Raw genomic sequence first — 19,616 nt, 5'->3', positions numbered from 1 at the left:
CCACTGAATCTCTCACACCCCCTTCAGCTTTGTTTCACTTCAAGCCAAGACATCCAGCTTCTTCTCATTCATAACATCCACAATCATCTCTTTCTTATCATTCACACAACATCCACGCACATTCAAATATCCTGCTTTGACAATTTTCTTCTTTTTCTTTTTAGTAAGCATTACAGGAAAAGAGGTTACTTGCCCATTGTTCCCGGCATTTTAGTTGACTTTTACAACATGCATGGCTTATGGAGGAAAGATTCTTACTCCACTTTCCCATGGATATAAAAGGAAAAGTAATAATAACAAGAACTATTAAGATAAAATCAAAGAAAACTCAGATGAGTGTGTATAAATAAACAAGTACATGTATGTGTAGTGTGACCTAAGTGTAAGTAGAAGCAGCAAGACGTACCTGCAGTCTTGGATGTTTACGAGACAGACGAAAGACACCAGCATTCTTACCATCATGTAAAACAATTACAGGCTCTCGTTGTACACTCACTTGGCAGGACGGTAGTACCTCCCTGGGTAGTTGCTGTCTACCGCAACTACCGCTGGTCTCTGTGGATGCCTTGATTTGTGTACTGCTCGTGAGACTGGTATTCAAACGGGAGGAGAACGAAATTAGTGTCCTTTCGATTTTTCTCCTGATGCATATACCCAGAGCTCCTCTACGAACAAGTGGTATTGAATCAATAGCAACACTGCGACTAGCCGAGGATCGTTTTGGCCATGCCTCTTGGTGAGCGAAAATCACATGACGCACTAACCCACTGGACTGCACAATCCTACACGAATCAAGCACCCAGCAGAGCTGGGTGTTTACCTTGATCCGAGGACATAGGATGGTATTGGTTGTCTCCTTTTGGATTGTAAAAAGTATTTCTAGCAATTTTAAAAGTTTTATCAACTACAATTTTGGGTACTTCAGATAATTAGCTATTTCATAAATTTTGGATATTTCTTCATCTATGAACTTTGTTCTACAAATACGCAAAGCTCTCAAAAACGTTGAAGAGAAAACAGACAGTTTAACTCTATCTTGATGTGAAGAATAATAGTGTACATAGGAACAGTTATTTGTAGTTTTTCTGTAAATTTTAAATTTGAATTCATTATTACCCTTAATAATTAAAACATCTAGAAAAGACGAAGAGTTATTCTCCTTAAATTCCACAGTAAAGTTTATAGAATGTGCTACTTAATTTAACAAAGAAATGGTTTATATCTACATTCTTAGGCATAAGATACAAAATATCATCAACATATCTGAACCATTTAGCTCTATTAGGGAGGATTGTGTATAAGCAATTTTGTTTAAAAAAAATCCATGTATAGGTTACTAAGAACAGGTGAAAGAGGATTTCCCATTTCCATACCAAACTTCCGAGTAAAAAACTTATCATTAAATACAAATTTTGCATCAACAAAGTAAAGTTTAATGATAGTAGGAATTGGCAATGGTAAATCGTAATTAACAAGTTCTTCGGATAAGAAACTTAATAAATCATTAACTGGAACTTTCGTAAACAAGGAAGTAACATCAAAACTAACCATGTTAAAATCATTTAAGTCAGTCAAGGAGCTTAATTTATCAACTAAATCTACGTTGTTTTTAACATTAAAGTTAGAAATTTTTCCAACAATAGGGCTCAAAATGTCGACAAGCCATTTAGATAATTTTTATGAAACTGAACCTATGGAGCTAATAATTGATTTGACTGGATTTCCTGGTTTGTGTGTTTTTATTAATCCATACATGTAGGGTAAAGATGGATTAGTAGAAGAAATTTTTTTGATTAATTCATCTTTGCCTTTCAGTGGAAGTTTTATTGTTCTTTGAAACTGCTGTTACTTCTTGTTTACAAAAGCTCCAGTTTATGATTTATGAAGTTTCTTATCTAAAGAACTTATTAATTACGATTTACCATTGCCAGTTTCTACTATCATTTAACTTATTAAACTTTGTATTGTTGATGGAAAATTTGTATTTGATGATAAGTTTTATACGCAGAAGTTTCGTATGGCAATGGGAAATCCTCTTTCACCCATTCTTAGTAACCTATGCATGGAATTTTTTGAAACAAGATTGCTTAACACAGTCCTCCCTAATAGAGCTAAATGGTTCAGATATGTTGATGATATTTTGTACCTTATGCCTGAGAATGTAGATATAAAACATTTCTTTGTTAAATTAAGTAGCTTAGCCAATCCTTTAAACTTTACTGATGAATTTGAGAAAAATAACTCATTGCTTTTTCTAAATGTTTTAATTATTAAGGGTAGTAATTCACATCAAGACAGAGTTAAACTGTCCGTTTTCTCGTCAATATTTTTGAGAGCTTTGCTTATTTGTTGTCCAGAGTTCACAGATGAAGAAATATTCAAAATTTATGAAATAGCTAATGATCTGAAATACCTAAGAAACGTAATTAATACATCTTTTAAAATTGCTAGAAATACTTTTTACAATCCAAAAAGGGACAACCAACCTTATTCAACTAAAAATATGTTGGTTCTTCCTTACCATGAAAACTTGGTTGATATGTTTTCTCTTCTTAAAACTTTTAAATCAAAGTTGTGTTTAAAAATCTTGATACAGTAAAAAAAACCTTTTGATAAAGAATTTCCCCCAAAATGGTGACGGATGTGTCTGTAAGATTCCTTGTAAAATTTGCATTAAAGTTTATTACGGTCAAACTGGTAAGTCTCGAACTTAGATTAAAACAACATAAATAAGCATTAGAATTGGACAAGATTCCAGAGCTCTATTTATTCATGTGAGAGATTTTAACCATCCAACTGATTTTCAAAAGTTATATATATATATATATATATATATATATATATATATATATATATATATATATATATATATAACTTTTGAAAATCAACGCTCTTATATGGGTGTGAAGCATGGGTGATGAATGTTGCAGCGAGGAGAAGGCTGGAGGCAGTGGAGATGTCATGTCTGAGAGCAATGTGTGGTGTGAATATAATGCAGAGAATTCGTAGTTTGGAAGTTAGGATGTGGTGCGGGATTACCAAAACTGTTGTTCAGAGGGCTGAGGAAGGGTTGTTGAGGTGGTTCGGACATGTGGAGAGAATGGAGCGAAACAGAATAACTTCAAGAGTGTATCAGTCTGTAGTGGAAGGAAGGCGGGGTAGGGGTCGGCCAAGGAAAGGTTGGAGGAGGGGGTAAAGGAGGTTTTGTGTGCGAGGGGCTTGGACTTCCAGCAGGCATGCGTGAGCGTGTTTGATAAGAGTGAATGGAGACAAATGGTTTTTAATACTTGACGTGCTGTTGGAGTGTGAGCAAAGTAACATTTATGAAGGGGTTCAGGGAAACCGGCAGGCCGGACTTGAGTCCTGGAGATGGGAAGTACAGTGCCTGCACTCTGAAGGAGGGGTGTTAATGTTGCAGTTTAAAAACTGTAGTGTAAAGCACCCTTCTGGTAAGACAGTGATGGAGTGAATGATGGTGAAAGTTTTTCTTTTTCGGGCCACCCTGCCTTGGTGGGAATCGGCCAGTGTGATAATAAAAATAATATATATATATATATATATATATATATATATATATATATATATATATATATATATATATATATATATATATATATATATATATATATATATATATATATATGTCGTGCCGAATATGTAAAACTGGTTAATTAGCAAGAACTCATTTAAAATTAAGTCCTTTCTGAAATTTTCTCTTATACGTTTAAAGATATATTTTTTTCATTAATGTTAATGTAAAAATTTATAATTTTGCTCCAAAAGAATCTTAGAAAACTTACCTAACCTTATTATAACAAGAGCAATTTATTTTAGCCTAACCCAACTAAATATATTTTAGTTTTGTTTACAATAATTTAATACTAAGCAAACACAGTTAAACATATTTTTTTCGTTAAGTTCAGAATGATTTTGGCGAAATTATTGCATACACAAATTTTCGCTTGTCCTATGTGGCAAGATGAGCGTTGCTATTTAAGCCAAGATCGCAAGTTCTGCCTATTCGGCACGACATATATATATACATATATATATATATATATATATATATATATATATATATATATATATATATATATATATATATATATATATATATATATATATATGTATGTATGTATTTATATGAAAAGTTAAACACGTGTGGGTTTAACGGTTCTTCTTCCACTAATCATGAGACAGACATACCAGAGTTCTTTCTCCTGTACTGACCTGAATGAGGTCTTTCTTCCCGATTGCGTTGATTTGCGTTTTTCTCTAGGACTAACCTGCCCGACTTCTTTCTCAAGTATTGATTTCCTTGAGACCATTCTTCTGAACGAGCTTCCCTTACCTCTTTTGTCCGTAGGACTGTTCTCCCGGGTCATCATGCAATCTGGGACTGCTCTTGCATGGTGGGGAACCGATTTTAACCACAGAGAGAAAGCCGAGAAGATAGGCCAGGCCTTTGGGTGTCCGGTTACTTCAGACAGTCAAATACTCCTCGAGTGTCTTCAGAAGGTTGACGGACGCAGTCTGGGTGCTAAGGTGCAAGACTTCTTTGTACGTACCATATAACTGTTATTGTTGATAGAAATATATCATGTATCCAGTTCATTTACTCAAATATCTTTTAGAGTCCTCTGTCAGTTAACTTTAAACTTGAAATCAATATCTCTGATTTTCTTTACTACATCCTAGAAGCAATTTTTGGAGCAAATCTTTTTCAATATTTTGACGCTGACACAGGATAAAGACTGCTACAAATGCTCTCCATGAACAGTCTTCTTGTTGGAGAATCACAGTTGAAACTAACGGCTCGCAGTTGCTTGGTAGACCTATGCTTTTACATTATTATTTTTTCCACACATTTGTCGGTTGAAGGATCAGTTATTGAAGGAGAAGGGGGAATAAAGTCAAGGATTATGAGGATTAAAATAAGGGTAGGATTCGAAAAGTGGGTCATAATAAGAGTGTATGCACCTGGAGAAGAGAAGAATGTAGAGGAGAGAGAGATTTTGGGAGATGTTAAGCGAATGTGTAAGAACTTTTGAACCAAGTGAGAGAGTAATTGTGGTAGGGGACCTAAATACTGAAGTAGGAGAAACATTTAAAAAGGATGTGGTAGGTAAGTTTGAGGTGCCAGGTGTATATGATAATGGGGGCCCTTTGGCTGAACTTTGTGTAGGAAGGGGTTTGGTTATAGATAATGCATATTTTAAGAAATAGAGGCTAAATAAGTATACAAACTATGATGTAGAGTGTAATGGCAGTAGTTTTTTTGACTACGTATTAGTAAATAAGACTGTTGGATAGTCTTCAAGATGTACAAGTTTATAAAGGGGACACAGATGCATCAGATCACGTTTTAGTTGTAGCTACAGTGAGAGTAAAAGATACATGGGACACAAGGAAAATGGAAGCAGCAGGTTAGAAAAAGGTGAAGCTTTATAAGCTAAAGGAGGAGGCAGTTAGGGTAAGATATAAACAACAATTGGAGGATAGATAGGCTAGTGAGAATATAGGCAATAGGGTTGAAGATGTACCGGGTAGGTTTAAGAATGTAGTGTCAGAGTGTTCTACAGAAGTTTTTGGTTACAGGAAAGTGGGTGCGTGAGGGAAGGAGAGTGACTGGTGGAATGATAATGTAAAGAGGTAGGAGTATATGGAAAGGAAAAGAGAGGGTAAAAGAGTGGTGAATCAATGCAAAAAGAGAGCAAATGGGAGAGTGGGTGAGATGTTATCAACAAATTTTGTTGAAAATAAAAAAAAGTTTTGGAGTGAGACTAATAAGTTGAGGAAGCCTAGGGAACAAATGGATTTGACAATGAAAAATAGGATAGGAAAGTTATTAAATGGAGAGTAAGAGGTATCGGGAAGATGGAGAGAATATTTCTAGGAATTGTTAATTGTTGGTGAAGATAGGGAAGCTGTGATTTCGTGTATAGGGCAAAAAAATAATAACACCTTGTAGGATTGAGGAAGAGCAAGTTGTGAGTGTGGAGGAGGCTCGTGAGGTAGTGGGTAGAATGAAAGGGAGTAGGGCAGCTGGGATTGATGGGATAAAGATAGAAACGTTAAAAGCAGGTGGGGATATAGGTTTAGAGTGGTTGGTGCTTTTATTTAATGAATGTAGGGAAAATGGTAAGGTACCAAGGGACTGGCAGAGAGCATACATAGTTCCTTTGTACAAAGGCAAAGGGAACAAGAGAGAGTGCAATAATTATAGAGGAAGAAGTCTGCTGAGTATTCCTGGTAAAGTGTGTGGTAGAGTTATTATTGAAAGTATTAAGAGTAAGGCGGAGAGTACAATAGCAGATGAACAAGGAGTCTTTCGGAAGGTTAGGGGGTGTGTAGACCAAGTGTTTACAGTGAAACATATAGGTGAACAGCATTTAGGTAAGGGTAAAGAGGTTTTTGTGGCATTTATAGATTTGGAAAAGGCATATGACAAGGTGAATAGGGAGGCAATGTGGCAGATTTTGCAGATGTATGGAATAGGAGTTAGGTTACTGAAAGCAGTGAAAAGTTTTTACGAGTATAGTAAGGCTCAGGATAGAGTATATAGGAGAGATGGAGATTATTTCCCAGTAAAAGTAGGCCTTAGACAAGGATGCATGATATCACCACGGTTGTTCAATATATTTATAACTGAGGTTCTATGAGAAGTCAATTCTCAGGTGATGGCTAGCGGTGTGATTAAAAGATAAAGAATCTAACACAAAATTGGAGTTGTCACGGTTGCTCTTTACTGATGACACTGTGCTTTCGGAATATGCTGAAGAGAAGTTGCGGAGGTTGGTTGATGAGTGAGTATAGGAAAGAGTAAGGTGATGAGATAACATAAAAAATTAGGGAACAAAAGACTTGATATCAGACTGGATAGAGAGAGAGTATAGAGGAGGTGAATGTATTCAGATATTTGGGAGTGGACGTGACAGCGGATGGGTCTATGAAAGCTGAGGTGAATTATAGAATTGAGGAGGGGAACAATGGTGAGTAGTGCACTGAGGAATCTGTGGAGATAAACAATTTTGTCCATGGAAGCAAAGAAGGGAATGTATGAGAGTGTAGTTATACCAACACTCTTATATCCGTGCGAAGCATGGGTGGTGAATGTAGCAACAAGGAGAAGGCTGGAGGCATTGGAGATATCGTGTCGGAGGGCATTGTGTGGTGTGAGTATATTGCAGAGAATTCGTAGTTTAGGAATTAGGAGGAGTTGCGAGATTACCATAACTATTATCCAAAGGGCTGAGGAAGGGTTGTTGAGGTGGTTCGGACATGTAGAAAGGATGGATAAAAAGAGAATGACTTCGAGAGTGTATAAATCTGTAGTGCAGGGGAGGCAGGGTAGAGGTCGGCTTAGGAAATGTTAGTGGGAGGGGATAAAGGAGGTGTTGTGTGCAAGGGGCTTGGATTTCCAGCAAGCATGCGTGAGCGTGTTAGATAGGAGCAAATAGAGACAAATAGTTTTCATGACTTGATGTGCTGTTGGAGTTTAAGCAAGGTAACATTTATGAGGGCATTCAGGGAAACCTGCAGGCCGGACTTGAGTCCTGGAGATGAAAAGTACAGTGCCTGCACTCTTAAGGAGGGGTGTTAATGTTGCAGTTTTATAACCGTAATGTAAGCGCGCCACTGGCAAGATAGTGGATTGAATGATGGTGAAAGTTTTTCTTTTTCCGGCCACCCTATCTTGGTGGGAAACGGCCGATGTGTTAATAATAATAATAATAATAATAATAATAATAATAATAATAATAATAATAATAATTATTATTATTATTATTATTATTATTATTATTATTATTATTATTTTTATTATTATTATTAGAGTGATTTGTTTAATCTTAATGCAGCAAAAACTAAGCAAGTAGTATATATAAGAGCCGGAGCAAGGTAATGTAAAGTGACAAAGTTGTGGTAGAAGTAGTAGCAATAAGTGAGAGGTGCTAATCCTGAAACTGTTGTCCTTTCATGCCACCTGACTTTCACCTCTCAGTATTCTCCTTGTCTACTGATTTAATCAGAGAGCAGGTTTGAAATACATGCTATAGATATCTTTGTCAGGGAAAAAATGTTTCCCTTCCTTGTGGATTATGTGGAATCTTTAATATGCTGTAGAAAAGACATTTTATAAAGTGTTCTTTCATTAGAACATTTCGATCTGTATAGATCTTATAAAGTCATGAATTTATAAAGATTTTAACTCATCGAAACGTCGAACAGGTAAAAATATATTTCGCAAAGTACCTTTATCTTCAATATTATCATCTGGACGCATATTGATATAATTGATCTCAACTTTTAATTGCCTTTAGACATTTTAACACTCAATATCCCAATATCTCAATATCCCAGTTTTGTTATTGATATTTTTCAAAGCTTTCCGAAGTAATAACTACACCAAACAAATTATACCTTCCCTCTAACTCAACATAATGCTTTGAGTTGTTTCAAATTAAACGGAACAAGAGATGCGCCGCAAGCGCATCTACATAAAAAAATAGATAAATGAATAAATAGCGACAAAAGCAAGATTTCTGATTGCTCTATAATTCGCGATCAAGTAATTTCTGATGAGGACACTAGAGAGCAGCAGGATAATGCTGTGGTAAGAGTGGCAAATGCAGTTCATAGAGCGATGTCATTTTCTGGATCTCACACATATATACATCACCGAGATTATTCAAGACTCGATGCTGAAATCCAACATACTAAGTTCCAAAATTCATTTGATAGCGAGGGATAATTATGCTAGTGTTGTCAAAGGGATGGAGGGGACAGGATACAATAGTTTGCCAAGTTTTCTACTTACTCTTCAACTGCTTATCCATGAATGTATTCTGGAGGATCTTAAGACCTCAAAGAGTGCAGCGAGTTTGCTAGCAGAATCAAGGTTATCTAGTCAGATGAAGAAGGTCAAGATGACATAAAAAAGATTGAAGAACTTGACGTGAGTTTGATCTTGATAAATATAATGTAGGACTTCTAGCCAGCAATGCCAACAACAGAAGATCACAGACATCTGCCTCAGGATCATTTTTTAGTTCACAAACAAGAACATTCAAATACAAACTCACTAGTATTCATGTTAGCCCCCCACCTACCCCCCAAAAAATGCAGTAGATAAATATATGGTAACAGCGTTACTGCCTATAAAAGAGAATCTACAGAAATGGTCAAGAGAAAATATGACACTTCTTCCATCTGTTGCAAACACAGTCTGCATATACAAATAACTGTTCCTATGTACACTATTATTCTTCACATCAAGAAAGAGTTAAACTGTCTGTTTCCACAACAGTGTTTTTGAGAGCTTTGCGTACTTGTAGTCCAGAGTTCATAGATGAAGAAATAACCAAAATTCATGAAATAGCCAAAGATCTGAAATACCCAAGAAACGTAATTGATAAATCTTTTAAAACTGCCAGAAATACTTTTTATAAACCAAAAGAGGGACAACCAACCTTATTCAACTAAAAAATGTTGGTTCTCACTTACCATGAAAACTTGGTTAATATGCCTTCTCTTCTTAAGATTTTTAATATCAAAGTTATATTTAAAAATCTTGATACAGCAAAAAAACTTTTTCATAAAGAATTCCCCCCAAAATGGTGATGGATGTGTCTATAAGATTCTTTGTAAAATTTGTGATAAAGTTTATTACAGTCAAACTGCAAAAGTATCGAACTAAGATTAAAACAACATAAATATAGTATTATAACTGGACAAGATTCCAATTCTCTATTTATTCATGTGAGAGATCTTAACCATCCAATTTATTTTCAAAAAGTTGAGAAAGTTGTATGAAGCAAGTCCATGGTCGACAGTAATATAATTGAATCTTGTTTCCTAAAAAGCAGTTTTGACAACAATATGAATATTTCCTTTGGTTTATATAAATTAGATTCATTTATAATTAATAGAATTTGGTAAGAATTTAATAATGCATTGGACAAATAGTAAAACTTAATTCTTGGGTAGAACAGTTTGTTCATGGGTTGCATGAAGGACCTGTCTAGTTGGACCACCGAGTCTGCTGCAGTGTTCTCTTTCTTATGAGTCTTACATCAGGTGTTGCTTTGTTGTGGGATGTGATAGTGAGGTGTGGTCTAGACCCTTTATATGCCTTCCTTTGACGTATCACTTTTATTGTTCCTTTCATAATGTGAGTAGTCACGAAAGTGCTTGGAATTTCATTATTCTTTCACATTAGTTGTTTTGCATATTCTGAAAACACATGTTTACTCTGATCTTATTGCATATATATATATATATATATATATATATATATATATATATATATATATATATATATATATATATATATATATATATATATATATATATATATATATATATATATATATATATATATATATATATATATATATATATATATATATATATATATATATATATATATATATATATATATATATATATATATATATATATATATATATATATATATATATATATATATATATATATATATATATATATATATATATATATGTATATATATATATATATATATATATATATATATATATATATATATATATATATATATATATATATATATATGTGTGTGTGTGTGTGTGTGTGTGTGTGTGTGTGCAGGACAAGCCACGGGGGAGTGGAAATCTTCAGCTCAAATACTTTCACACATTTCAGTGCGTCATCAGGAGCTGTGCAATGTTGCAAGGGAGCAACCAAAGCAGGGAGAGAGGTCTCAGAGTAGCATAGGTGTCACCGGCCAAGGTTACCCTTAGATTAAGAGTAACCTTAGACTAAGGGTAACCGTGGCTGGTGACACATACGCCACTCTGAGACCTCTCTCCCCGCTTTGGCTGCTCCCTTGCAATATTGCACAGCTTTTGATGATGCACTGAAATGTGTGAAAGTACTTGAGCTAAAGATTTCTATCCCCCCCGAGGCTTGTCCTGCATAGTTAAGATCGCCCATCTAAAATAGCAATGTTCTTCTTTCTGAATAAGGCAAGCGAAAATGTGTGTATGCAACAACTTCTCAAAAATCTTTCAGAACCTAATGAAAAAAAATACATTTCATTATGTTTATTATTAAATTATTGTAAACTTATCTAAAATATATTTATCTGGATAGAATAATTAAATTGTGCTTGTTATAATATGGTTAAGTAAGTTTTCTAAGGTTCTTTTGATATAAAATTATAAATTTTTACAATAACTTCAATTAAAAAAATATATCTTTAAACGTATGAGAAAATTTTAGAAAGGACTTAATTTTTAATGAGTTCTTGCTAATTGACCAGTTTTACCTATTCGGATAGGTATATACATATATATATATATATATATATATATATATATATATATATATATATATATATATATATATATATATATATATATATATATATATATATATATATATATATGTATGTATGTATATATATATATATATATATATATATATATATATATATATATATATATATATATATATATGTATGTCTATATATATATATCTATATATTTATATATTTATATATATATATATATATATATATATATATATATATATATATATATATATATATATATATATATATATATATATGCAATAAGATCACAATAAACAGGTGATTTCAGAATATGCAAAACAACCACTGTCAAAGAATTGCGAAATTCCAAGCGCTTTAGTGACTACTCACATTATCAAGGAACAATAAAAGTAATGCATCGAAGGAAGGCATATAAAGGGTCTAGACCACACCTCACTATCACATCCCACAACAAACCATCACCTGACGAGCGACTCATAAGAAAGAGAACACTGCAGCAGGACCGCTGGCCCAACTAGACAAGTCCTTCATGGTAACCTACAAACAAACTGTTCTATCCAAGAAATAAGATTTATTATTTGTCCAATGTATTATTAAATTCTTCCCAAATTCTATTAATTATAAATGGATCTAATTTACATAAACCAAAAGAAATGTTCGTATTATTTTCAAAACTGCTTTTTATGAATCAAAATTGAATTATATTCCTGTCGAGAATGGGCTTGCTTGATACAACTTTCTGAACTATTTGAAAATCAATTGGATGGTTAAAATTTGCCGTGAAGGACCTGTCTAGTTGGGCCAGCGGGCCTGCTGCAGTGTTGTCTTTCTTATGAGTCGCTTGTCAAGTGTTGCTTTGTTGTGGGATGTGATAGTGAGGTGTGGTCTATACCCTTTATATGCCTTCCTTTGATGCATTACTTTTATTGTTCCTTGATAACGTGAGTAGTCACGAAAGTGCTTGGAATTTCGCTATTCTATCACAGTGGTTGTTTTTCATATACATACATATATATATATATATATATATGAAACATACATTTCCTTACACAGAAAACAATGATACATAAAGAATAAAACAATAATATTATCACACTTACCTTTATTGTAGACTTGTTGATGAGTGATGAGACAGGAGGAAGGCAGAGGATGAAGGTGTTCTATTGTTTGGAAGGTGAATCCCTTTCCATGAAGACTTCAGGTAACAAGTCCTTTTCTGGCTTGTGTGCTGGGAGTGCCTTTTCCTCCTGAGTAATGTAGGTCCTGTTTTGCATTTTCTTCCTAATCAGGCCTGTTTCATCACAGCTGAACACTTGTTGGGGTTTTAATTTTTCAGCTTCTATGTTCCCCTTAAAGTCTTACACATATTTTCTGCCGCTTTTTTGTCAGAACTGGCAGCCTCACCATGCCTTATCATACCATACCACCATCACAACCACTACCACCCTCTACCACAACCACTACCACCCTTTATCACCACCACTACCACCCTCTACCACCACCTCTACCACCCTCTACCACCATCACTACCACCCTCTACCACCACCTCTACCACCCTCTAGCACAATCACTACCACCACCACTACCACCTTCTACCACCAGGACTACCACCATCACAATCGCTACCACCCTCTACCACCATCACTATCATCCTCTACCACCATCACAATCGCTACCACCCTCTAACACCATCACTATCACCCTCTTCCAAGATCACTACCACCCTCTACCGCCACCACGACCACCCTCTACCACCATCACTACCACCCTCTACCACTATCACTACCACCCTCTACCACCACCACTACCACCCTCTACCACCACCACTACCACCATCTACCACCATCACCACCACCCTCTACCACCATCACTTCTACCCTCTACCATTATCATTACCACCCTCTACCACCATCACTACCACCCTCTACCATTATCACTACCACCCTCTACACCCATTACTACCACCCTCTACCACCATCACAATCGCTACCACCTTCTACCACCGTCATTACCACCCTCTACCGCCACCACTACCACCCTCTACCACCACCAGTACCACCATTACTACCACCCTCTACCACCATCTCAATCGCTACCACCCTCTACTACCATCACTACTATCTTCTACAACCATCACTACCACCCTCTACCAAGATCACTACCACCCTCTACCACCATCACTACCACCCTCTACCACAACCACTACCACCCTCTACCACAACCACTACCACCCTCTATCACCACCACTACCACCTTCTACCACCATCACAACCACTACAACCCTCTTCCACCATCGCTACAACTCTCTACAACACCATCTACCACCCTCTACCACCATCACAATCGCTACCACCCTCTACCACCATTATTACCACTCTCTACCACCATCGCTACCACCCACTACCACCACCCTCTACCACCATCACTACCACCCACTACCACCATCACAATCGCTACCACCCTCTATCACCGCCACTACCACCCTATACCACCATCACTACCACCCTCTACCACCTCCACTTCCACCGTCTTCCACCACCATTACCACCCTCTATAACCATCCCTACCACCCTCTACCACCACCACTACCACCCTCTACCACCACCACTACCACCCTCTTCCACTATCACTACCACCCTCTACCACCATCACAATCGCTACCACCCTCTTCCACCATCACTAACACCCTTTACCACCATTACTACCACCCTCTACCACCACCACTACCACCCTCTACCACCATCACTACCACCCTCTACCACCACCTCTACCACCCTCTACCACCACTACTACCACCCTCTACCACCATCACTACCACCCTCTACCACCACTACTACCACCCTCCACCACCATACTTACCACCCTCTACCACCACCACTACCACCCTCTACCACCATCACTTCCATCCTCTACCATCATCACTACCACCTTCTACCAAGATCACTACCACCCTCTACCACCACCACTACCCCCCTCTACCAACATCACTACCACCCTCTACCACCATCACTACCACCCTCTACCACCACCACTACCACCCTCTACCACCACCTCTACCACCCTCTACCACCATCACTACCACCCTCTACCACCACCTCTACCACCCTCTAGCACAATCACTACCACCACCACTACCACCTTCTACCACCAGGACTACCACCATCACAATCGCTACCACCCTCTACCACCATCACTATCATCCTCTACCACCATCACAATCGCTACCACCCTCTAACACCATCACTATCACCCTCTTCCAAGATCACTACCACCCTCTACCGCCACCACGACCACCCTCTACCACCATCACTACCACCCTCTACCACTATCACTACCACCCTCTACCACCACCACTACCACCCTCTACCACCACCACTACCACCATCTACCACCATCACCACCACCCTCTACCACCATCACTTCTACCCTCTACCATTATCATTACCACCCTCTACCACCATCACTACCACCCTCTACCATTATCACTACCACCCTCTACACCCATTACTACCACCCTCTACCACCATCACAATCGCTACCACCTTCTACCACCGTCATTACCACCCTCTACCGCCACCACTACCACCCTCTACCACCACCAGTACCACCATTACTACCACCCTCTACCACCATCTCAATCGCTACCACCCTCTACTACCATCACTACTATCTTCTACAACCATCACTACCACCCTCTACCAAGATCACTACCACCCTCTACCACCATCACTACCACCCTCTACCACAACCACTACCACCCTCTACCACAACCACTACCACCCTCTATCACCACCACTACCACCTTCTACCACCATCACAACCACTACAACCCTCTTCCACCATCGCTACAACTCTCTACAACACCATCTACCACCCTCTACCACCATCACAATCGCTACCACCCTCTACCACCATTATTACCACTCTCTACCACCATCGCTACCACCCACTACCACCACCCTCTACCACCATCACTACCACCCACTACCACCATCACAATCGCTACCACCCTCTATCACCGCCACTACCACCCTATACCACCATCACTACCACCCTCTACCACCTCCACTTCCACCGTCTTCCACCACCATTACCACCCTCTATAACCATCCCTACCACCCTCTACCACCACCACTACCACCCTCTACCACCACCACTACCACCCTCTTCCACTATCACTACCACCCTCTACCACCATCACAATCGCTACCACCCTCTTCCACCATCACTAACACCCTTTACCACCATTACTACCACCCTCTACCACCACCACTACCACCCTCTACCACCATCACTACCACCCTCTACCACCACCTCTACCACCCTCTACCACCACTACTACCACCCTCTACCACCATCACTACCACCCTCTACCACCACTACTACCACCCTCCACCACCATACTTACCACCCTCTACCACCACCACTACCACCCTCTACCACCATCACTTCCATCCTCTACCATCATCACTACCACCTTCTACCAAGATCACTACCACCCTCTACCACCACCACTACCCCCCTCTACCAACATCACTACCACCCTCTACCACCATCACTACCACCCTCTACCACCACCACTACCACCCTCTACCACCACCTCTACCACCCTCTACCACCATCACTACCACCCTCTACCACCACCTCTACCACCCTCTAGCACAATCACTACCACCACCACTACCACCTTCTACCACCAGGACTACCACCATCACAATCGCTACCACCCTCTACCACCATCACTATCATCCTCTACCACCATCACAATCGCTACCACCCTCTAACACCATCACTATCACCCTCTTCCAAGATCACTACCACCCTCTACCGCCACCACGACCACCCTCTACCACCATCACTACCACCCTCTACCACTATCACTACCACCCTCTACCACCACCACTACCACCCTCTACCACCACCACTACCACCATCTACCACCATCACCACCACCCTCTACCACCATCACTTCTACCCTCTACCATTATCATTACCACCCTCTACCACCATCACTACCACCCTCTACCATTATCACTACCACCCTCTACACCCATTACTACCACCCTCTACCACCATCACAATCGCTACCACCTTCTACCACCGTCATTACCACCCTCTACCGCCACCACTACCACCCTCTACCACCACCAGTACCACCCTCTACCACCATTACTACCACCCTCTACCACCATCTCAATCGCTACCACCCTCTACTACCATCACTACTATCTTCCACAACCATCACTACCACCCTCTACCAAGATCACTACCACCCTCTACCACCATCACTACCACCCTCTACCACAACCACTACCACCCTCTACCACAACCACTACCACCCTCTATCACCACCACTACCACCTTCTACCACCATCACAACCACTACAACCCTCTTCCACCATCGCTACAACTCTCTACAACACCATCTACCACCCTCTACCACCATCACAATCGCTACCACCCTCTACCACCATTATTACCACTCTCTACCACCATCGCTACCACCCACTACCACCACCCTCTACCACCATCACTACCACCCACTACCACCATCACAATCGCTACCACCCTCTATCACCGCCACTACCACCCTATACCACCATCACTACCACCCTCTACCACCTCCACTACCACCGTCTTCCACCACCATTACCACCCTCTATAACCATCCCTACCACCCTCTACCACCACCACTACCACCCTCTACCACCACCACTACCACCCTCTTCCACTATCACTACCACCCTCTACCACCATCACAATCGCTACCACCCTCTTCCACCATCACTAACACCCTTTACCACCATTACTACCACCCTCTACCACCACCACTACCACCCTCTACCACCATCACTACCACCCTCTACCACCACCTCTACCACCCTCTACCACCACTACTACCACCCTCTACCACCATCACTACCACCCTCTACCACCACTACTACCACCCTCCACCACCATACTTACCACCCTCTACCACCACCACTACCACCCTCTACCACCATCACTTCCATCCTCTACCATCATCACTACCACCTTCTACCAAGATCACTACCACCCTCTACCACCACCACTACCCCCCTCTACCAACATCACTACCACCCTCTACCACCATCACTACCACCCTCTACCACCACCACTACCACCCTCTACCACCACCACCACCACCCTCTACCACCATCTCTACCACCATCTACCACCATCACCACAACCCTCTACCACCATCTACCACCATCACCACAACCCTCTACCACCATCACTACCACCCTCTACCATCATCACTACCACTCTCTACCACCATCACTACCACCCTCTACCACCACCACTACCACACTGTACCACCATCACTACCACTCTCTACCACCATCACTACCACCCACTACCACCATCACTACCACCCTCTACCACCACCACTACCACCCTCTACCACCATCACTACCACCCTCTACCACCACCACTACCACACTGTACCACCATCACTACCACCCACTACCACCATCACTACCACCCACTACCACCATCACTACCATCCTCTACCACCACCACTACCACCCTCTACCACCATCACTACCACCCTCTACCACCACCGCTACCACCCTCTACCACCATCCCTACCACCCTCTACCACCACCACTACCACACTGTACCACCATCACTACCACCCACTACCACAATCACTACCACCCACTACCACCATCACTACCACCCTCTACCACCACCACTACCACACTCTACCACCATCACTACCACCCTCTACCACCATCACTACCACCCACTACCACCACCACTTTCATATTTTTCTACAACTTTTTCATTAATTAGATATGTTTCTCACATTGATGAAATTAAGACACATGTGCAACATCTGGGTATCTTTATTGTAGACGTTTCGCCATCCAGTGGTTTTTTCAATACAAATTCACATTCTTTACCATATATATATAGGTCCCCTAGACTGTACTCCGTCTGCGGTCTTCTTTGCCCTTCCCCAATCTTTATGACTTTGCACTTGGTTGGGTTGAACTCCAGGAGCCAATTGCTGGACCAGGTCTGCAGCCTGTTCAGACCCGTTTTTAGTTCTGCCTGGTCCTCGTCCGAATGTATTCTTCTCATCAACTTCACATCATCTGCAAACAGAGACACTTTGGAGTCTATTCCTTCCATCATGTCATTCACAAATAGAAGAAACAGCACTTCTCCTAGAACTGACCCCTGTGGGACCCCACCCGTCACAGGTGCCCACTCTGACACCTCGCCACGTACCATGACTCGCTGCTGTCTTCCTGACAAGTATTCCCTGATCCATTGTAGTCCCTTCCCTGTTATCCCTGCTTGGTCCTCCAGTTTTTGCACTAATCTCGTGTGCGGAACTGTGTCAAACGCCTTCTTACAGTCTACGAAAGTGCAGTCTACCCACCCATCTCTCTCTTGTCTTACTGCTGTCACCATGACATAGAACTCAAGTAGGTTTGTGATATAGGATTTCCCATCCCTGAAACCATGTTGGCTGCTGTTGATGAGATCATTCCTTTGTAGATGTTCCACCACTCTTCTCCTGATAATCTTCTCCATGACTTTGCATACTATACATGTCAGTGACACTGGTCAGTAGTTTAGTGCTTCATGTCTGTCTCCTTTTTTTAAAAATTGGGACAACATTTGCTGTCTTCCATACCTCAGGTAATCTCCCTGTTTCGATAGATGTGTTGAATGTTGTTGTTAGGGGTACACACAGCACTTCTGCTCCCTCTCTCAGGACCCATGGAGAGGTGTTATCCAGCCCCATTGCCTTTGAGGTAACTAGCTCACTCAGAAGCCTCTTCAATTTTTCCTCGGTTGTGTGTATTGTGTCCAACACTTGGTGGTGTACCCCACCTCTCCGTCTTTCTGGAGTCCCTTCTGTCTCCTCTGTGAACACTTGTTTGAATCTCCTGTTGAGTTCCTCACATACTTCACGGTTGTTTTTTGTTGTCTCTCCTCCTTCTTTCCTTAGCCTGATTACCTCGTCCTTGACTGTTTTCTTCCTCATGTGACTGTATAAAAGCTTCAGGTCAGATTTGGCTTTCGCTGCTAAGTCGTTTTCATATTGTAGTTGGGCCTCCCTTTGTACCTGTGCATATTTATTTCTGGCTCTACGACTGCTCTCCTTATTCTCCTGGGTCCTTTGCCTTCTGTACTTCCATTCCTTAGCACACTTGGTTTTTGCCTCCCTGCACCTTTGGGTGAACCATGGGCTCATCCTGGCTTTTTCATTATTCCTGTTACCCTTGGGTACAAACCT

General features: G+C 40.2%; 1 protein-coding gene across 1 annotated transcript in view; it reads left to right on the top strand.

Annotated features, from left to right (window-relative positions):
* The window catches only part of LOC128689934 (carboxylic ester hydrolase), a 182,286-nt gene that overhangs the window by 80,661 nt on the left and 82,009 nt on the right, over positions 1-19,616 (top strand). Inside the window, exon 6 of the mRNA XM_070088707.1 lies at positions 4,367-4,560. Within this exon, the coding sequence (XP_069944808.1) occupies positions 4,367-4,560 (194 nt within the window). The remainder of the gene's footprint in view (positions 1-4,366; positions 4,561-19,616) is intronic.

Source organism: Cherax quadricarinatus, chromosome 25, assembly GCF_038502225.1.
Source record: "Cherax quadricarinatus isolate ZL_2023a chromosome 25, ASM3850222v1, whole genome shotgun sequence".
Classification (NCBI taxonomy): domain Eukaryota; kingdom Metazoa; phylum Arthropoda; class Malacostraca; order Decapoda; family Parastacidae; genus Cherax; species Cherax quadricarinatus.
Note: the sequence above shows the minus strand (reverse complement) of the source record. Positions and strands in the feature narration are given on the sequence as shown.